Here is a 21,574-nt window from a genome sequence, read left to right on the forward strand (position 1 = left end):
CCGCAGCTGTGCTTCAGCGCGGGGGGAACGTTTCCGTGGTGTCAAGCAGCGCTTCTCGTGGCCTTCGCGTGTGCTTGGGTGGCTCCACGCGAAAACAGTAAGGTCACTTGGGATGCAGGCGAGCCGTGGCTTTATTAGAGGTGTATGCTGATGTTACATAATGGCTACAGGACCGCACAGCGCCAAGGAGGTGGTGCAGAACACACAGCGGGTGAACCTGTTCCCCAGAAGGCCACAAAACCCACCAGCTTATTGCCAAATACAGCATTTCCACAGATCAGCTTCCCAAAGGGCATCCGTAACCGTAGGCCTCTTCTGTTCAGAAAGTATCATCTCCTAACATCCTAACAACACAGAAATGAAGGAGGCCCACATGCTCTGTTGTTGGGCCTCCTGTTGCTTGCAGAACGGAGCTTCAGGATTCCCCACCAGGCTTTCAGGTCTCGCTCTGAAGCTTGCCAGTAGCAGAGCTGTTACCATTTCAGCTGGAGTTCCCCCCCTGGAGTGCTTTTGAGGTTGTGCTTACAGTCTGCTTAAATAAATGGCTGTGGCCTAAAATAAAGCTATGGAGCGTTGGTGCTGTAGAAACGCTAACTTGCTAAGCTTTTGCATGCATGCCAGCTTCCATCACTAAGAGCATAAAGAATTACCTGTCTTACAATAGCCTGCTTAGAGCTTTTGCCATCCCCTGTTGGCATGTAAGAGCTACTACAGAACTGGTGTTTTACAAACATTTCTAATGCTTTAAAAGAGAGAAAAGTAACTGTGTAGGCACATTCAGAGCCGTACATTTAAGGCTCAGAGCTTCCAGCTTCCAGTGTTCAACTTTCCTAATCTCTCAGCATCTGAACTGAGGGCTAAAATTATGCAGCTCTGACTTTTAGTATGTACAGCACCCGCTAGAAGGTCAGTTTTGTGAGTGAGCATTTGTGATGTAAATAAGTTACAGCAATAAAAGGGGCATTGCAGCAAGCCTTGGAGATGGGGGAAAAATCAGATTTCAGTCAAGCAGTGATCCTTGTCAGGAGAGCCAACTGAGATACTGATTCTCTGGCACGTGTTGTACGGCCATTGGACACCTACCATCAGAGGCCAAGTGAACACTCTTTCACTTGGTAGTTTATCTTCCCCAACAGACAGCAGACACACTAACTGCTGGAGGAATTCACTAGGGAGTAGGAAGAGAAGGGAAATTAAAGCTGACACACTAAAAAGTGAATGGAGTGATTCTGCGAGTGCTCCTGAAAGCCAGTGGAAAGCAAGCGGAAATCAGGCAGAAGCTTCTTTTAAGCAGAATTTGGGGGGTGAAAGAAGCAGAAATAGGCTTTGCTGGGATCTAAATTCAAACCCTCCCAAGAATCCAAATATGGTGTTTAACACTTCTTATAGCTGCTTGCTTTGTGCCAGCTGACACGCACTAAGCTGCAACCTGATTGCAGAAATGAAAAAAAAATATATCAGAAAAGGTTTCTTGCAATTAAATTAAATAGACCTAAGGAGCTCTGCCTGGTTTCCAGCACAGGAGCTATCTGGAATCTTAATGAAGTTAAAGACAGGTGGAGGGGCTCAGCACCTCTGGAAAATCAGCCCACCTATCTTTTATAGATGACACTGCATATCTTGTTAACATTGGCACTTGTCTTGCATGCAGCTGACAGCATAAGCTAGCAAATGTTAAACTCATTCATTGTGATGAGGCAGTGAGAGGGAAAATAATTTGCAGAAGAGGGAAGCAGGAATTCTGCTATCTTAGCCAGTCAGGAAACAGTAGATATATTCAGATATGTGCTGCTGAGGACTTTCCACTGGCTGCTTTCTCCAGCTCTGCAAAACCCTGCAAGCAAATAAAGAGAAGGTGAACACAGGAGCTGAGTAGCACACAAAACACAGCATTACAAAGGTCAGTGGAGCAGATGAACATGCAGGAAGGGGATGAAGAAGAAGTCTAGCTAGTCACATTGCATTAAGAGATGAACAAAACAGCCACGTACATGGTGAGGCAGGTGCCTCGTTCCTTCCTCCTCTCCATCACGAGGCAGAGGAAGGAAAGGAGGCACCTTATCATAATTTCAGTGCACTGGCAGCGTTTCCAATTGCCACTGTGTCGATACGAACCCCATCCAGACTATCAAATAAAACAAAAAGCTATCTAGTCTAATTCCTTGTTACTTTGTCAACAGAATGTACAACTCTTTAGCTTTCCCGGTGCTTTAAACAAAGCAGGTTAGACCAGGACAGGAGAGAGAACTGTACCCTCAGAGTGGACTCTCCACCTCTGAGGGGTATTTGTCTCCCACATCAGCCAGTCTTTTGCTTGCTTCTGGGAGTGGGGCTAGAACAGTCTGTCTGTCACTACGTAACCCCAGGTTCTGACTGAGACCCCTGGGGTCAGCTGGAACATATTTCTAGTTACTTTTGCAACAAGGTTCACAACTTCCCACTAAAAACCCACTGAAAAATTCAGCGATTATGAGGATTAAATGCTCTTCACTCAGTAAACACTACATGAGCTGTCTCATCCAGTCCTGTATGCCGACACCATAAAGGAGGACTCACCTAGAAGAGTTTCTCGTAGCACTTGTCACAGTGGACAATATCCCGGTGGATGAATATTTTATCCAGAAGATCTCCCATTGCTTTGTGGCAAATTCCACACTGCCAAAGAGACAACAGGATGGTTGAACAGTAACCAATGCACCACATGCTGGCGTTAGTGTGATGGGGGCAGATAAATGAACAGTCTCTGTTCCATTTTTGGAAGTATGAAGATGCCAAAGCAGTGACTTTTGAGACTAAACATCCTTGTAACAGACAACTGGCACTGCAGGCTTTCTTCATTCACACCCACCATTTCCACAGGCTCTACAAAGTTTGGGAGATTCAGCAAGCCCCACACTGGGGAAAAAAGACCACAAAGCAGTAAGTTTAACACAGGGACATGAGGGAAGGGGGTGCTGCTATCAACTAGATGACAATTTATATGCATTTACGTGAAATGAAAATCTTCTGGGGACACAACAAACATTTGTGTCTGCATCATTTTTTGCTCCAATGTGGATGCAAGCATTTAGCATAGCCTATGTAAGTTAAACAAAGTTTCAGAATTTGCACCACCTCCCACCACTCTGTTTCACAGCAGTACAGAGAAGGCTATCAACAGTAAAGTTTTTTTTACCCTGAAGCAGTATTCATGGCAGTAGATGTTAAGGTGTTCTATTATGATCTTAGGGCAGTCTCGGATCTCACGGCTGCAGTAAGTGCAAACAGGTTCACTGGACCTTTGAAAGAACAGAAAAGTAAGTTCCTGCACCATGGTGCCTCTGTAACACAAACAGTTTCTTGTCTCATCGCTGGTAAAGAGGTTTCTTAACACCAGTACTGCTCCACACCAGATTCCTGCTTCTACATGTATTTGACAGTACAATATGGTGACAATATGGAGGAACATGTGACAATATGGAGGAACATGTGATAACCCAGGGATGCAGAGATAAGAACAGCAGGGCAGTACAGAGCTTTAAGTCAATGTCACTGTGTTTTCTGAAGATCACTTAAATTTCATGCTATGATTTCACCAAACGCATACCAATACTGTAAAAGTGTTAGTCATTTCTTTTCAACAGGGTACCAAAACCCCTACTCAGCCCCAAACTCTCCTACCTCTGCAGGGGAGCACTGGACACATAGCTGTGGTGGCTGTAGGTTCCCCTCTCCAAATCGGTCAAATCCACAAGGCTGCCACTAGAGAAAAAGAAAATGTCAGCACTTGACAATTATACATGGGAGGAACACTGCAGATGGAATCATTAATGATTAATCTTAAAATTCTAACTGCAGTGTCCCAGCTGCCTGCTCCTTGGAGAAAACGATGGTCCTTCCAAGGTAAAACTGTAAGCAGCAGTAGTATCTCCATCTTTGCACTCCACACTGCATTCTCTGTGAAGGGGTGGGTATATCCTGCCCCTACTTCCATACCACAGCCACTGTGGCCAGACCCACAATGCTGCTCTCAGAAGTCCAAATGGATTTGCATAGAACAGGTACCTCCAAAGACAGGCCAAAGGGGCAGAAAATATCTGGGGGCCACTGCACCCATGTCAGAGCTCTGAGAAATGTGTCTGGCTGCTGCTGTCAACTCAGAGAGGCAGGATGTGGGCAGCATGGCTGGGAAACTGGGGAAGTACCCAGAAATGGGGCCCCTATGAGCCTAAGGCTAAGGGAGGTGGCACAAGCACGGAGAAGAGGGATAGATCCTTCCTCCATTCTGCTTCCAGCCACATGCTGCCACCCACTTACTCCTTGCTAGCCAGGGAAAGGCAAGAAACACATCCTTGCTCTCACCTAGCTGAGTGTTCACTCTCTGTCCCCAGTTCACCTGAGGTGTTTAGATGGTGCAGCTACATGCTTATCTTTGGCTGCTGAGATCTGCTTTTGCAGACCTACAGGAACGGCTAGAGATTTATGGAGTCTGTAATTAGCTCCTACAGCAATGCCAACACAGCACTGGGGGAGGATAAATGGCAGCAGGGAGGCAGTGAATGTGGCATTAACTGGCTGCCATGTCAGAGTAAGCAGGGCATATCCAGAACCAAATTCTGCTCTCAGTCATATTGGTGTCAATCTGGAACTTATTTACCTGTGAGCAGAACAAAGGAATGAAGATTTTAGCCTCAGAGTGGCATCTTCTCATAAGACTCTTGGAGCAAGATCCCACAAACCCCACATTTCCTCACCAATTCCAGACTTTCTTTCTGTGCATAAATGTGCAATGAAGCCTGACAGTGCCAAATGTGCAGCCTAAGGAACTGCAGTGAAGTGTTTTTACTATCATCTCTCACAGACTGTCCTCACTAAGCACGGGAGTTTAACCCCTCCACAAGGACTTACGGGACACAGGTCCTCCTGTCCCTGCAATGGGACAAGGCAGCACACTGCAGCGTTGTAGTGAGATCTCTCTGGGTCTCCAAAGCAGTATTGCTGTCTTAGTAAAACTCTTTGCCCACCCAATGTAATAATCCCTCCAGGGCTAATTAGCTCAGGCACAGTGCCATGCTGACACAGTGCTAATGGTTCCAGCTCGGGAGCCTGCCTGGTGCGTGTTAGCAGGCAAAGTCATATGCTGTTTGTTTTGCACTTGTATATAGGCACATGACTGACTGTCTCTGGACACTCCTCATACCTGCCATAGCGAGGGGAGGCTGATAGCTCACTGCTGTTCACGTACTCCTTCACAAAGAGGACCCCTTTTCTAGGAATAGATGGAAGCAGAATGAGATGCATTTGCATTATAAAAGGCTGAAACTAATGAGAGACAGCACAAGGGACCACATGTGTGCACTTGGACACGTACTGTGTGCATGAAAAAGGAGTGAGATGCTGTTGTTCCCCAACAAATACTGAATATCAAGCATTCTTGCTAAATAACACCTAATATGCCCTCTAATTAACCCACCAAAACAAATCAATTTAATTAGAAAGAAAGGGATGGGCAATATAACACTTTCATCCAGTTATCCCCTGTTTTGCAGGGATAAGTCCTTTTCAAATCGTGTCAGGATTATGCACACAATAAGTATTTAGTCAGTTTGTGGCTCTGTCCTTTAACATTAAAACCCTACTGGCACAGCAATACCTACACCGACTGTCATATTCGTGTCACAAGTATATCTCTGGCTCACTCATGCATTATAAATTGCTACTGGTCTGTGGGATGTTTTTTCTTACAGAGCTGACCTTTCTTGCATATCCCTCCCTCTTTAAAATTCTGATTTCAAAATGACATGCCCCCATCTGTCTGTCTGTCTAGAGCTCTGTCACAGTTTGAGGGGAGACACCGTGCCCATAGGCTCTCTTCCCAGAGCCATGAAATGAACTAATCATGCTATTTCTCCATGGTTCATTTTCATCGCTGCCTTTAAGCTATGATTAATCCTCTCTTCTTATATGAGAAAACTAAACCGTGTCACAGATACAGAAAGAAAAGCTTTAAAGCTGTTCTTTTTTTTGTACTCAGACATTTTCCACGTGTATACGTGTTTCCGCTACTCAGACAAGCATTGTGATAAGCGGGCTGTGGCAAGGCCAGGAGGACCCAAATGTTGCCTGTCAAAGCCTATGCTTTGTCACTGTTTTGAAACCCTCTCCCTAAATGGAGTTGAACTGTGCAGTAGTTTCCACCTATGAGATGGAGCACGTGGAAACTACAAATCCCAGAATACTGATCTATCTTCTGTAAAAGAAGACAGCTCCTGTTCAAGCTCAATAGGATCTGATACACTTGGCTCATTATTGACAAGGCAAAGAGTTTTCCTCTACTTCTTAATGAGTACATGGCATGAGGAGCTCTATCACGTCCCTCCAGCTACAGTGTGTTCCAGAGGACTCATGATTTTGACAAAGGTACAGCTGATACCAGAAGCTACATTCTAGTGTCTAAAAAAGGCTGCCTGGAGAAATACATGCAGCTCCTCTTTTTCTTTGGGGTGGGTCTGGCCACCAGCATCTGTATTCCTCACTAGAAGAGGCCGAGAAATGTCCCATGGCCCAAAGAACAAACAGCAAAGCTTGGCTTATGTTCACCAAGCAGGATGGCTGCATGTAAGAACTGCACTACTGAAGGATCATAAGGATCATGACCACCCATTGCTCTTTACCCGGCAGTGCTGGAATCAGACTGGTAGCCAGAGGCTGCTGGGCTGCTGTATGGTAAGGTGGCAATTGGAGTGCAGATCCTCTCACTTGAACTCGAAAGAAGCCTGGCAAGAGAGAGAAAAGTCTGTGGGCACTGGAAACACAAGCCATAACATGATCCAAGCTGGCAGCCAAGAAAAGACCTACCGCTGCTGTTAGGAAGGTAATTTGGGAAGGCGCAATGTTAAATCTCTTAACCACCCAGATTCATTTATCTTTACTGCAGATCAAAGAGGATCCTTCCTCTTTGTATACCCTGCCACATATCAGCAGTAAATGGCAGCAACATATTGGCAGAAGTGATTTGGAAAAGTCTCATTTATGGGGCCATGGGAGAAAAGATCAAAAGATCTTCGGATGAGCACAGACCAGAACGTAGCCTGAATGGAAGCAATTATAGAATGAGACTGCATACAGCATGTTGCAGGAGAGGAGGAGCAGGGGGCATATTAGAGAAGGCAGTCTGAATGGAAGCAACTGTAGAATGAAACTGCATTTGGCGTATTGCAGGAGAGGAGAACGGAGCATATTGGCCAAGGTCCAATTTAACAAGTCCCCAGTTTAATCACTTCCAAAGCTGTAGCAGAGAAAAGGTGGCAAATCAATGGCTACTAAAGCATAGTCAGAAAATAGCTTTGCCTATCCACTCAGCAATGAGAGCTGTTAATTCTGCCTCAAAGGAATAAAGATGGTCTTGCCTAGAACAGACCTGAGCTAAAGGATCTCATGCCTCCAGCTTACACCCAGAACACACTTTCCCTTCATAGATCCAACGCTGAGACCTACACTGGCGCCTCCATGTAGTGTCCAGCTGCTCATAGATGGACTGACACTGCCATGAAGGACTAACTGACAGCTCAGAGTACCAGTATTCCACGGTGATATTCCAGTATTCCAACAGCCTTGTTCTGTGACCAATTCAGTTGTTTAATCACTGGCTTTCTGGAGATAATTATCTTCTTTCACAACATTTCTCTTCTTTTCTTTTTTGTCACCTCTATCAAGGCTGATTTCTGGCCAACGGAGTGCAGCCAGGAACCAGCCATTCAATGTCCTTTCATTCTGTTCTGGAAACCTCATAGAAAAATCTCTAGAGACCAGATATGTATATAACATAGACCCTGTGCTAGGTAGGTTTTAGCTAGAAACTGTTTAAGGGAAGTTCTGTGACACATTTACTCCCTGGAAACAATTCTTCTCTCCTTCAGCTTTGGCTTTAGTTCCTAGCTCCTGTTCCACAGCAGTTTCATGGAGGTTCCATCATAACCATCAAAACTACCCATTTACCTGGTGCTGTTACAGTTTAAGCTGTCCATGTAGAACGGCACCCTGTGGCTTCTCGGGGAAATGGACATGGTGGTATCTCTGGGAAGGGAGTGGTGGCTACGAAAGGAAGTGATACAATCTCAAGCAATGAACTTGAGCACAGGAGCGATTCTGACAAGTGGCAAGAATCTTGGCTGAATGTCTCTGCTCAGCAAGGAAATTACTCGTACATCACAGCCATCCATGCAAACAGCAACTTACTGAGAGTGCTTAGACCCAGGGAATTAAGAAGAAATGGGTCAGGGTGCTCCAGATACTGAATAAATCTAGCAGTGGAATGTTCTTTAGTCTATATCCCACCCTTTGGCTCCTTACCTTGTAGTTATAAGGTTAAATTCACAGTGCCCCCTGGCACTACCACTGTTATATCTGCTGCTCCTAGGGCTGCTTCTCCCATCATAAACTCTCCCTTCATAATCCAAGATAGGTCTGGCAAGGAAGCACAAGGCTCTGATTACATTATACCAGGAACCACTGGAATCTCCATACTGGCTAATATTTTGTCTCAGCAGTTTCTCCCTTTGCTCTGCCTACTTCATCCATGCTTGTTTTACAGCTGCAGCATGCATACAAAGCTCTGAGGCTAGGAAAACTGACTCAGAATCTAATGATAGAGAATAAAGCTGAAGCAATTCATAAATGGATGTATTGTGAATATTCTTTCCTCTCCTAATGCTCCCCAAAACCACCATCTGCAAATGTGAACTGCTGACCAGCTGGCCCATCTGGCTATCAGACTTGCACATTTTCATTTCTCCAAGACAGAACTTATTATCAGAATGGCTTTAAATTGTCGACAAAGCTTGGGCTCTTTCAGTGGCAAAAATGAGCTTATCACTTATGGTCATTCTTTTCTTACAAGTGCTCTGGGGTACAGATTATGTTTATACTGTGTATTAGCACTCTGATCCTAATTAAAGCTTCAGGCAACTGTATAACTTAAACAATACTGAAAAACACTGAAAAATCAATGCTGCATTAAAGACAGAAAGAGAGCCAAGCTAAGCTTATCATGAGAAAAATCCTGCTCTGGGCAAGACACACACTGTCTGTGATATAAACCCCAGGGCAGGAAGGAAGGGAGAGTTCACTACACTGCAGAAAGACATGTTAGCATCACAAACTGCCAGGGGGTGATGACAGGCTATGAAGTGCAACAAAGGTCTGTCCCAGTTGTTCTAGTCCTAGTCCACAAGTGCCTCCAAATGCAAAGGAACTTTCTTACACCAACTCTCTGAAAAATGATGGAAGGTGAAAGGCCATTTCACATGCAGATCACACAAATTTATATACAGTCCTAAAGTGTACAGCTTGGCATGCACTTGTGTCATTGAGCGTCATGAGAAATCAAAACCAGATCATTCTTGAGTCTTTGCAGTTACAGAGGAAAAACAGATGTGGTCTCTAAACATCTGCCAGGTGTCCAGGTGCTATGTAGGTGGTCTGAACACAACCTGCCAAGAGTGTTTCAGAGCACTTACTAGCCCAGGTCTTATCTCCAGCCCTTCAGGTCCAAAAAAGAGCTTTGCTGCATATGCTGTGGGGAATGGCCATACTGTTGGTCTCTCTGAGAACAATATCCTGTTCTCACTTCTTGATGCAATAATCATACATTCTGAATCAGAGTTCCTATCAAATATTTCTGTGCCAGCAGCTTTCACTGTCTCCACATCCCTGCCCGAAATCCTTACCTTCTGGTGCTGAATCCTTGGCTGTCTACATAGGATGGTATCCTATGGCTGGGTGCTGACACATTGGTGTTAAAAGGCTGGCAGTCCGTGTACAGTGGCATGGGATGTTGAGTCTCATATGCACCGAGAGCACTCTCTTTTGAGCTGAAGTTAGACCTGCTAAAGAATTAAGGCCAAGTTGATCATAAAGCCAATGGTTATTTGCTATAACCAGCTCATGAGTACTCAAATGCCTCTCTGCTGGCAATAAGGAAAGGCTCTTAAGGTTAGGAGAATGACAGAGCACTGTACTATTTCCCCTCTCTAAATGAGCTGAATTCCTCGCACAATGAATGGCTGCAAGGTTCAGTAGTGCTCTAAGCTAAATTGATACCCAAAATTAAACTTAACAAACATATTTGGGTGAAATCCTAGACCTAATATTCCCTTTGTCAGTATCATTGGATTAGCGTACACTGGAGGAGGAATTTACATGGGTTTGGGACTTCAGCCAGGGCTATATCCTTTGTGATGGAAATGGAAAATGATGAGGATTTGAAAGCGGTTGATGGGCTCCCAAGGAGATTGTCCCACTGTACCTGGCTGCCACTGGGCTAGGCTCGTTGTGTCTCCAGGCTCCTGGGCTCTCATGATTGACTATCCATGGCAGGAGGGGGTTGTTCTTCATAACCAGGACTGGTCCTGCTCAGGGAGGAAAAAAGCCTGTCAGCATTTTAAACGCTTGAGCCTGTACCTGTCCACTATGAATAAACAGTATTAGCATGATTATGTTGGTTTCCAAATTCTGCTCCCTCCATTTTCACTAGCCAAAAAATAAGCATTTGTTATGCCTTCAAACAAGGAGTTAGAAGAGCATAACATGTGCAAGGCAGCAGTGAAGACAGGCTTGATTTCCTAGCTGCATACCTTTCCCAGCATGTGTTGGATTCATTTCCACTTCGGGTCTCTGGAGCAGTGGTGCTGCTTTCTGTAGGAAGGGAGCTGGGCCTGCCAAGAAAGAAGACCACTATAGTTTGCAAAAGTGCCACTGAGCACATAATTATTGTAGGATGTAGATGCAACCTCTGGTGAATCTCCTCCCTCTAGAAAAGTATACTGTTACTGCATGGAAAGATGCCAAGTAATTCAAAGTTAGAATGGAAAGAAAAGGAGGGAAAATACACATTTCTTCAGAAATAAGGCTGAAAGAAAAGAAAAATGTAGTTTGTGATGAACATCAGTTATCTGTTTAGACTTTCCAAATGTGACAGTTAATTCATATACCTATGAGCATTATGGCTTATCCAGTATATCTGTGCTGAATTTCAGACTGCTAAAAGCATGAGCTGTCTCACTGGGATACAATATCAGAAGCATATGCAATATCTCTCCTGCATCCATTGCAGAACAACCCTGGATTTTCACATCTACATTGATCCAGGGAGATGTTTGTTCACTTTTTTGACTACTTTTGTATATTTAGTCCTGTTAACCCCTCTAGGAATATTGATACACTGCAGAAAGTTCACAAACTAGCACAGATTCCTCCATCAAAACTGCAGTTAATTAGATTAAAATTAATTCTTAATTTGCTTTCAAAGATCCTATCTTGAAACATTACAGCTAATGAAAGAGGAGACAGCCTTTGTCCTGTGCTTGCTATTAGTTGAGGGCTTCCCTTCACCAGCATTAATTCAATCCCTGCAATTTCACCAAATGAATAAGCCAAAAAGAAAAAATCATTCAGTTACCCAAGTGAAAGCAAGCCTAATTTAATTTTATATTTATATCATTTTATAACAAAGCTAGATATCTTAATTCTTACTTCCAGCAAAAGATGCTCACTGAATTTTAGATTCCCACTTAGGTTGGGATGTTCTGCTTAAGTGCCTTAAGACTTTGTCCGGAACCTCAGAATAAAAATCCATTTACTTAGTCTGTCAGCACGCACAGTCCCAGCTTGTGGCAAATGCAAAGCAATTTGTTTTCACTTAACCCATAAGTGAAAGAGTTCATCTAAGTCACACTACTTTGCTTTTGCTGTAGGCTAAGGAAGTACAGAGAAAGGTACGATGGGTCAAGGTGGCTGTGCAGTAATATGGACAATATGCCCCTCGACAAAATGTTCTGTACTTGCTTGAAACTAAATGTTTAATGAAAATAGCAGTGGTCAACAGAAAGGAGCAGGAGATAACTCCCAAGTCTTTCAGTGACAGTCATAACAGCTCTCTTGGTGAGTCTAATCCACACTCAATGCACCTAGAAGCACAAGGACTTGATAAGCTTTAGGGCTTACCCATAGGAAGTCCGTAGACTGGGGAAGGCATGGAGCAACCAAGGGATTACCTGAGCTTTTTCCATCCAGGCCAATTTGTTGAGGAGCACTTGAGAGAAAGTTTTCTTTTTTCTGCAGCAGTCTAACTTCTGCTCACATCAGTGAGGACTGGGACCCTTCTGCCTCCCTGCCTGATGAAGAACTACAATTTGGAGTATCTGTGGAACACCCACGATAGCTCCATTTGCTGGAAGGACCCAGCAGGACAGAAAGACACTAGCATCATTGCTCTCTCCTTGCCTTTTTTCCTCCACTGGCCCTTCCTGAGCTTCCTCCTCCACACTGTTGTTCTACCAATCACTGTGCATCTCCATGCACTCATGAAGGAAGTCCAGATTGGTGACTCTTGACCTCAAATGCAGCATTCTCAGTCCCTCCTCCAAAACTACCTGCAGTAAATAAATTCCCCACATTCTTCATCCCCCCCCACCCCCCCAAAAAAAAAATATATAAAATTTTTCTTGCCTTCTTGAAGCAAATTCTTCACTCTGCACATAGGATGATACTCCTGTATTATTGTCTACACCACCACTTGTGCTGTCCTTGGAGTATGGCACGGACCTGGGGGAGAAGAGCAGTCTGGTTTACAGGTTGATTTGGAGATAGATTGCTCACTGAAAAACACACACGAGGGAGCAGAATTCTACCAAAACCCTCAACATTTCATATTTACAAAATACAGATGAAAGTAATCAGTCCACAAAGTGTTTCCATTTGGCCATTTATCTATGTACTGTTTTGCATGAGGAAAGTTGAAAACACTGAGGCAGCCTCTGTAAGCCCTGCAAAGCTACAGGTAAGTAGGAAGAAAAATGGTGTCAGGGTGACCAGAGTACAGCCTGAGATCTCATACTGACTTGATAAGTTTGGAAATGAGCCCCAGCACTACCACAGAGATAGTTTATTGGCCTGTGTCCCCAGAAGAAGTCTCTGCTTCTAAATTAAAGGTCTAGGTAGCAGATCCTGGCAGTCCAGCTGGACAGTGTGTGATGCCTCCTGCTAATCAGGATGTTTTCTCCCAGGTTTTCATATAAAACCACATAGAGCTGCATCAGGAACACTAAGGGAGTCTGAAATAAGATTTTTATCAAGATGTGGAAGTGGGAGAAGACACAAAAGGAGCTAACTCTAATCCTACAGGAAAAGGAGGGGTGGATGGTGAGTAATTCCTTACATTGTCATACTCAGGTCATGGTCAGCATGCTCGTTTGACCTGGCAGGCTCTGGGTGGACATCAGGAGGTTCTTGTCCCTTCTCAGCATGGTGGTTTGAGTCAGAAAACCTAAAATAAAAAGCTGTGCTTAAAACAGTAGAGAGGAAACAGACTTGAGGTGGATAGACATCCATTTTCTAGACAGGAGGCATAAGGCATGGAGCAGGAGACACTGTGTACTTGGCCAATACAATCCAAACTGCCCTGAGGTCAAATCTGCTGGAAATCATGCATACAAATCCCATTCTAACATACAGGAGCATAGCTAGAGGCCTTTCAGCTCAGGCTGTCACAGAAGAAAAACATTAGGTACAGGAGAAAGCACTTGGGTCAGAATTTCTGACAGACTGATAAATTCTTCTAACACCTTGATACCCTCATGCACGATTTTGCAGCATAGTATTTGCTGATATTTATGGGCAGCAAAAGCTATTGCCTGCCATCGTATTATCAAAAGTGTCATGCCCATGGACTGATGACACATGCTGTCAGTGCAGGAATTAACTCTTGGGCTTTACAAACACACAACATTCAATTGGCTTTTCCACAACATGTGTGGAACTGCCTGCTGTAATGGGACTTTATAAAGTCCCAACTCCAAGGTTCAAGGCAGAGGAGAAGTTCTGTGGTCTCAGCTACACTGAGAACAGTGAAAGACAAAGAATTGTGATGTGAACAGATACTTTAGGTTAGTTCCAGAAATCACTTACCCTCCTTGAACCGCCTCTAGTTTATGGTCATGTGAGGCCAGTGTGCTCTCATGTTCCCTGTTTCTAGGGGTGTTCCCCTCTTTGAAATCTTGAAAGGACCTGACAAAGGAAAAGGAAACCCCATTCGTGGCTGTCAGACAGAGACATCTACTTAAAAAAGATCACAAGGCTTTGGTGGAGGCTAAGCTGTCACAAGTACAATGAAGCACTTGCCTTCAACAAGCTTAACTGCTTGGAATTCAATAGATGGGTCAAGCAGCAACATTTTCATAGCCTGAAATTAGCTCCTTAAAATATCAGTCCAATTTGTGCTGTATCTAGACAAACATGCTGATCTTCAGCATGAAAGTAGACCTATGGGGTATCGGATTATCTGTGGTGACTGTATCATGTCAAGGCTGTGAATGTCAGGGCAGGCATTACATCTGATGCACTGACAATACCTGAGGCTAAATTTGAGATGTTCCTTTTTGTCTAATATTCTGAAAGTTTCCCTGTAGCCAGGTCCACTCATTTAGAGTACCTAATGATATCACTCAACACATCTTCATGTTCCCTTGCCTTTCTAGCTCAAACTTCCTTTTCTCAAGACCCATGGAGAACTTGCATTGGAATCTTTGGAGTATAGCTGCTGCTGTCCCTCAGAAAGGAGTTGAACCTATTGGAGAAACCTGACCTCAGTCATGCCACCAAGAGAGTATTGGACTGAGGAGAAATGTGGTGTGCTCCTAGATCTGTTGCTAATTTAGAATGCAATTTAGCCATCCATACAGCTGGCATCTGAAACAAGCATTCAACAGAAGTATCTGAAAGGAGTGAAATAGAAGTATTAAGCATTTCCAGAAGAACTTCTTTCTATCCAATGGCAATAGAGATAATCTGAAGAACTGCTGCCAAGAAAAACTTCTCACTGCCAGTTTTTGGCAGAACACTTTTCAACTCACTGAATTTCCATTTCCTTGTTTAGTGGGATAAGAACCCCTCTAGAGGAGAGCTGTGGCTGATGCACTAGGGTTTTATTACATACAATGCTGTCACAGTGACAATGATAATGGTTCTTTATTTTTTTCCTATGAGTTTTGAGACCGTCACTATCTTTACACCAAACTCAAAAGGACCTGAACCAATCCATGAAAATGGACTCCCAGGAGTGCACTGTGGCCTACCTCATCCAACCACCTCAGCTCACATCAGGCTTTGCACTCTGGGCTTCCCAGTGCAGAAAGCAAGGGACAAGTGTGTGATGCACATTCATATCCTACACTAGGTGTGGGCCAGGACATGGTAGACATCCTGCTGGGAAGAACTTGGGAAGTGTTGAATGCATTTGCTGTGTGATTTGAGTCTACATATGACATTTGTTTCTACAGTGGATATTAGACATAGGAACAATTTGTAATTTCTTGGACAAATAGCCCTTGTTATGCTGTTTTTGTGCTTCTTATTTCTTTTGGAATCAGCACCTCTAAGTTTCCAACAGTGAGAAAGAACATTGGCAAATAGGGGCTTAGCACCCCAGGTCCTTACGTCGCTTCGTTCCAGTCAGGCTTGCTGTACGTTGGCACTGTGGGGTTCATGAAACTGCTGTCTTGGGTGCTACTTTTCTCCTCATAGTTCAGGACAGATCTGGCAAGCAAAGAAAAGCCCTTTATTTCTTTAACAACTGGCATATAAATAATCACACTAGTGAGTACAATCTACTCACAAGGGAATGCTCCTGCCAAGCTGTACCATTCACTGTCCTGCACCAGGGCCTCTCTCTAGGGACCATAATTAGTTGCATTTCAGCATATTCTCCCTATTTCAGCTGCCTTTCAGCTCCCTTGCTGCCACTTCAGCATCACTTAGCAGTCCACCATTCTCAGCAAATGAGAAGGCTGTGACTAAACCCCTCCAAGGATGCATCAAGAGGAGAAAAAAGCTGGAGTACTTGATTCAAATATAAAAAGATGGAAACTCTTTATTTTTGTTATTATTATTACTGGGACAAGAGCTGCAAAAAGAAGCCTCTTTCTATGCTTCTCTTCCCATAATCCTCACTATTATTCATACACTCACTAAATTTATCCCATTCTAACCTTTTGAAGGAATATTCTGTGTCCTGGAGGTGTGCAGAGGTGCCCTCAGTGGGAGGAGAAGGGACATTAGACTGCAAAACAGACCTGTCAAATAAAAAAAAAATAAAAAATCAACAGCTTGATGGCTTGCCAAAGTTAAAGTGCTTCAAGAGGCACACTATGAAATAACACTGCACTTCATACAACACCAGAAAACAGAGAGTACTTTTCTCCAAGAACTGCTTTTCCTTCAGGTTGGAATACTTTCACTATCTCTAATAAAGAAGAATAGAAGCTGTAAGTGTAACTAATACAGTCACTCAGCTTCAATTCACACACAGCCTGGCTGGATACATCAATTTTCTGATCTGTCACAGGATCATGCACCTGGGACAAAGCACAACACATGTCTTTGGGGAAGATCCATCTGTGTTACTAGCAGCAGCTCTAAGTTTTGCATTTTACACCATCCTTCAGGAAGCCTTGTGATCCTCTTCTCACGGGGCATGGAGGCTGGAAGACAACGTTTGCTCACTTCAATTTCTTTTGTAAGCCAATAAATGGAGTCAAGTTCCAGAATTGGATTGGAAGGAACCACAAAGATCATCCAATCTCTCTGCTGTGCCAGGGCTGCCAACCACTAGATCAGATCACCCAGGAACCCATCCAACCTGCCGTTGGTACACCTCCAGAAATGGAGCAACCACAAATTCTCTGGGCAGCCTGTTCCAGTTCCCACTACTCTCTGAGTAAAAATTTCAATTTCTTCCTAACATCTAATCTAAACCTCCCCTCTATCAGTTTATCTATCCATTCCCCTTTGTCCTATCACTATCTACCCATGTAAAAAATCAGTCCTGCTTGTAAGCTCCTTTCAAGTACTGGATGATCACAATGAGGTCTCCCCATATCCTTCTCCAAGCTAAACATTCCGAGCTCTCTCAACCTTTTATCAAAGGAAAGGTGCTCCAACCTTTGTAAGAATAAGAGAGGAAAGCAGAGATTAGTGTATTCAGTGTCAACAGCAGCAAGTGTTTTTGAGATCAATGTTAAAAGCAGCGATAATGCTGCCATATCTGCTCCTTAGCTGATTTGGTAGGAAAACACTGATGAGAAAAAGTGGCTCACTTAGCTTTGTTGCACAATTTGGACTCTACTTGCAACTCTACTGTGAACACATTATTTATTCTTCCCCTGGAACATACCTGCTGCTAGCATCAGCACTGTGAGTTCCAGCATCAGGCTCTGACCTTGCAGGTTCAGACTTTGCATCATCCGTGTAGGGAGAAGCTTCATACTGTTGATGCAGCTTGTCTACAGCATCTGCAGATCTGTCCCTATAACCAGAGTCAGACCTGGGAAGAAAGGGAAATTCGTGGGTCACAGACTGAAGCTTAGCAGGCTGGAGAATGCAGTGTGAAAACAAAGTGAAAACAAGCATGAGATTTGCTAGTCTCAAACAATTTCCTTCCTATTTCCTTCTTAGCTCCCTAACTTTCTTGCAGCAGATCATAGGGCAGAGACCATCCAATCATCTCAGAGTAGTGCAAGGAAAGAAGCTGAAAGATCACAGATAAGCTGGTGGATCAGGTCCATTTCCTTTTTAACGTGCATATAAGTGCCTAGAACACATTTTTTAGGGTACTATTACATCAGGAAAAGATCATTTCCACTTAAACCAAAAAAAATATGTGCATTTTACACTGCTAATCTTCTTTAGACTTACTTTGGTAGGTAAAATTCATTGTTGGCTTCTGTGTGTTCAGAACAACTGAAAAAGGAGAGAAAACAGCTTTAGAAAGCATTCTCGTTTTGATCTGGGTAACAATCTGCAATTATTTTCTTATGCATTTAAGAAAGGAGAGAGAATAAAATCCCTAAGACTTTCCAGAGATAGTCCTAAGTGTATTTCTACAGGTAAAACGGCCAGAAACTTAGGAGAAATTAATTGTGCAAGGAACAGTTAGTAACTCTGAAAACTGTCAACATGACAGATGTTAGTGGTATGGAGTCATCTAGAAAATCAAGCCAGGACTCTTCCAAAATCAGTGGGATGTCCTGCAGACCACAGCTGCAACACAGGCACTTCTATTTTCACACGCAGAAGGGAAGGAACAGCCCTTATGTCCTGTGTCTTGCCTCAAGGGAGCCGACAAAATAGGGAACTACAGGTGCCTGATCCTAAATTGTGTGTTTCTGTTTTCTTGTTTCGTGGCTGTGGGCAGTGATAAAGCAGATGGGTGAGCAGCTCTTACTGAACTTCTTTTCTGAATGCCATGGTGATAGCGGCTTTCCTCCTTCAATTCCGTTTTCTCAGGCTGGACAGTAACACAGCTCTTTGCATTTGCAACCTTTTTAATTTGAGAATCTAATTTATACTTTTCCCCCTCCAGTAGAGGTCAGGTTCTCTAGAAAAGTTATAAAATAAACTGTCTTATACTGCCATAGAACAGCAAGGAACCGGGTTGTTTCAGTCACCTTCAGTGGATGTCTGAGAAGTACCTTTATACTTGCACTGATTTCTGGATCAAATTAAACCTGTGTTTCCCAGAGCAGGAGAAGACCTTCCATGTCCAGGATATGGTGGTGAACAGCAGCACTGTGGAGCCCCAGCAAAGGAGCTCCACTGGGCATCAGCCAGTTTGGATGCCAGAAATACTGGTGCCAACAGGAAGGGTCAGGATTCAGCCAAAGATGGTTCCCAGTAAGGTGGGAACAGGTGATTCTCATGCATACAAAAGGCAAGCAGACCAGTGACAATGGACTGCACTTGGAGACAACAACTGCACCTGTAATTATGGGATCTTTAACTAGTTTTTGTAACACCTTAGAGCCAAGTCACAAATTTTCCTAGTTACTGAACATTTTTTCCAGATGCTTCAGAGAAAAATGGGAGCTTCTATCCTTTATCTTTTCTAAGGAGAATCTTGTTGTAAAAACTAGTAAATAGATGGAGGCCTAGAGTTGTCTTACAAGTGTGAAGCTCTCTATACCGTAAAAAAATAAAAAATTGAATTAGTTTACATTTGGGAATAAATCCAGAAAATGCAGAAATGACCCAGAAAAGTTATATTTTCCTCGTATAATAGAAGTTAAACTAAAAACTGGAAGAATATCAAACGATTGTCTGTAAAAAGATAATGTTCTCATTTTTAACTCCCTTCTCAAATAAAATTTTAGAGAAACTACTGCAGTTCTGCAAAGCACAGATTGAATTGTGCTTTTCCATCAGTAAATATCCATTCAGAGTTTCCAGACAGCTGAAGTGGAGCAGTTTATTATCTACACAATGCTGAAGTCAATAAAGGAATTTCACACTAACTTTACCTTCCATTTGTGGAAACCGCAGTAGCTCTAGGCTTATCCCATGAGAATGGCTCAGACTTTTCCTTAAGAAGTTTGTCACTAGAAAAAGAAAAATGCCAGTAAGATATGACCAGCGACTTACACTGTATGACTATAGGACAGTCTGCTAACATTTTGTTTGGACAAGCACAAAATGGGGCTTGCCCAGTACACCAGGATAGGGAGAACCAACCTTTTATGTGCTGTGGACCTGACTGCAGCTCATGGGTTACTTAGAGAGATGTGCTGCTCTCTGGAGTGAGGAACTGTTAAATCCTTTGCTCAGACAAAAATGCCCTACAACAGATGCTCTCTGCTCCTGGGCCAGAGAGGTCTTCCTGCAAGGTCCACCAGCTGCACCTCTTTGTTGTGCCCAACTACACCCATCATTCACTCCCCAGATCTGTCAAGCTGTGCATGTTTCCCTCCCTGCCAATTGTTTCCCTCCAGTTTTAGGTGGCTTAAGTAATGAGGAATCCTCTAATTTCTCTGGGAGACTGACGCACAATTAGGAGCAGCTATGTGACCCAAATGACCCTAAGCACAATGAGTGCATTGTAATCAGCCTGTCCGTGCAATGACATACAAGGATTTATTTATGGGCCTCAGCTGAACTATCAAGACAATCTCTACCAGACTTTACCTTTTCTCAAGCACATTAGACTTTTTTTTCACCAAGATATAAAGTTGGGAAGATTTCCATCTTTATCTTCACTGATAGGGATGGAAAGTGAACTACAATTAACTGTATGCTGCACAAACTCATTTGGTAGACCTAAGCTTTCTACAGTTGTTCAAGAAGAACAGTCTTGACACAGCCAAAAATTCAGTTTGGCAACACTGGGAACAAAAAGAGGCCTGCTATTATGGGTTATATCTCAGAAACACCTCTTTTGCTCTTCCCCAGAAAGGAACTATCTCATTCTCAAAGGAAATGGGGCAAACAAATGACACCATGTAGGATGCTGTCTTCTGCTCAAAGTACATCTCAGCATAGGCCAGCCAGCAGCAGCCAGTTCGTAGTGTGCTGCTGCATGAGATACTTTCCACCCATAGCTAGGCTGCGTTCATCTGTCACTGCTTTCTCTTCAGAGGTCCCCTCAGACTTCTCAGCCATTTTGCCATTATGATAATCAGCTACATTACATCAGAGCTCTGTCCCTTGACACATTCACCACTTGTATCCATGCCTTCCAGTTTTCTTTGATCCTCCTCCATATTACAGAGCTTTTTGCACTTTCCCATTGTTCAGTCATCCCTGCAGACTTTCTACAAGGTGCAGAGGACCAGAACCAGTGTTAGAAGTCACCAGTGACATAGGTTAAAAGCAAGCCTTGCAGGTGGAAGGAACTCCCCAGAGGTGGACAACTGAAACAGTGACAAATGTGTGAAGCAGATTCATTAGGGACTGAGCCATAGAGGAGAATCACTGGGGGAGGTGGAGGAAGAACAGAAAAAAATTGACATGTTTCAGCCTAGCCAGCAGATGATGCTCTTGGAGAGCAGCCCAGGACCATGACTGGAGAGATCCCATCTGTTTGAGACCACTAGCAAGCATATAACATTTCTAAGCAAAAAACAGGGTTATGCCTTATGTTTAGCAATGTAGATCAGCCTTTCTCAACTTCTTACCCATCCCCATGCTGTGGCACAGTTTCCAATGAGTTCCCGTTAAGAGTTTGTCTGCTTTCACCATTTCTGCAAGCAAAACAGCAAAAACACTTAGGTATGGGAACAGAATGTGAGGCACAGGAACTCCATGGCACAGTGCTTGTTGGAGGGTGATAAGGACAGTGTGGGGACTGGATTGAAATGAAAGCATGATCAGTTTAGGACATAGAAAGGTCTGTAAATTTTGGACTCATTCTCATCAGAAAGAACCAGGTGATGTTTGAGCTGTGGGAGGCCACAAGCTTTCATTTCAAGCTTTTCTCCCGGATTGTTAATGCTTTCATAACACTGCTTTCTTAGAGTTCCCATGCTACAGGATTTATTGTTTCACGAATGCACTGTGTCCAAATCACATGCATCTAGGAAAACACCACCAAGCAGGATCGATCTCTCCAGGGCAGCAAGCCTCCTGCTATCGTTAGTGGAGCTTTAGGAGGATTCTGAGCCAGCAGACCTACCTGATTTCAGCATACGTGGAAATTTTCTCTGAAGTTTCCCTTAAGGTTGTGGTTGTTTGGCTCTTACTGCCTATTTCAGTGCTGTAAGAGAAAACAAGG

General features: G+C 43.6%; 1 protein-coding gene and 1 long non-coding RNA gene across 2 annotated transcripts in view; one reads left to right on the plus strand and one right to left on the minus strand.

Moving 5' to 3' along the window:
* Positions 1 to 15,457, plus strand: part of LOC104912194 — a 16,430-nt gene extending 973 nt beyond the window's left edge. The window contains exons 2-3 of the long non-coding RNA XR_794458.3: positions 13,044 to 13,179; positions 14,514 to 15,457. This is a non-coding gene — a long non-coding RNA (uncharacterized LOC104912194). The remainder of the gene's footprint in view (positions 1 to 13,043; positions 13,180 to 14,513) is intronic.
* Positions 1,025 to 21,574, minus strand: part of ZNF185 (zinc finger protein 185 with LIM domain) — a 45,948-nt gene continuing 25,398 nt past the window's right edge. The window contains 22 exon segments of the mRNA XM_031554666.1: positions 1,025 to 1,834; positions 2,557 to 2,655; positions 3,176 to 3,278; positions 3,661 to 3,741; positions 5,180 to 5,248; positions 6,654 to 6,755; positions 7,978 to 8,073; positions 8,332 to 8,445; positions 9,708 to 9,866; positions 10,286 to 10,341; positions 10,343 to 10,388; positions 10,614 to 10,694; positions 12,487 to 12,582; positions 13,196 to 13,303; positions 13,945 to 14,043; positions 15,472 to 15,570; positions 16,023 to 16,106; positions 17,207 to 17,356; positions 17,728 to 17,772; positions 19,329 to 19,406; positions 20,979 to 21,044; positions 21,476 to 21,556. Coding sequence (XP_031410526.1) covers positions 2,557 to 2,655; positions 3,176 to 3,278; positions 3,661 to 3,741; positions 5,180 to 5,248; positions 6,654 to 6,755; positions 7,978 to 8,073; positions 8,332 to 8,445; positions 9,708 to 9,866; positions 10,286 to 10,341; positions 10,343 to 10,388; positions 10,614 to 10,694; positions 12,487 to 12,582; positions 13,196 to 13,303; positions 13,945 to 14,043; positions 15,472 to 15,570; positions 16,023 to 16,106; positions 17,207 to 17,356; positions 17,728 to 17,772; positions 19,329 to 19,406; positions 20,979 to 21,044; positions 21,476 to 21,556 — 1,912 coding nt within the window. The 3' untranslated portion in view covers positions 1,025 to 1,834.

The sequence above is a fragment of the Meleagris gallopavo genome, chromosome 9, assembly GCF_000146605.3.
Source record: "Meleagris gallopavo isolate NT-WF06-2002-E0010 breed Aviagen turkey brand Nicholas breeding stock chromosome 9, Turkey_5.1, whole genome shotgun sequence".
Taxonomy (NCBI): Eukaryota; Metazoa; Chordata; class Aves; order Galliformes; family Phasianidae; genus Meleagris; species Meleagris gallopavo.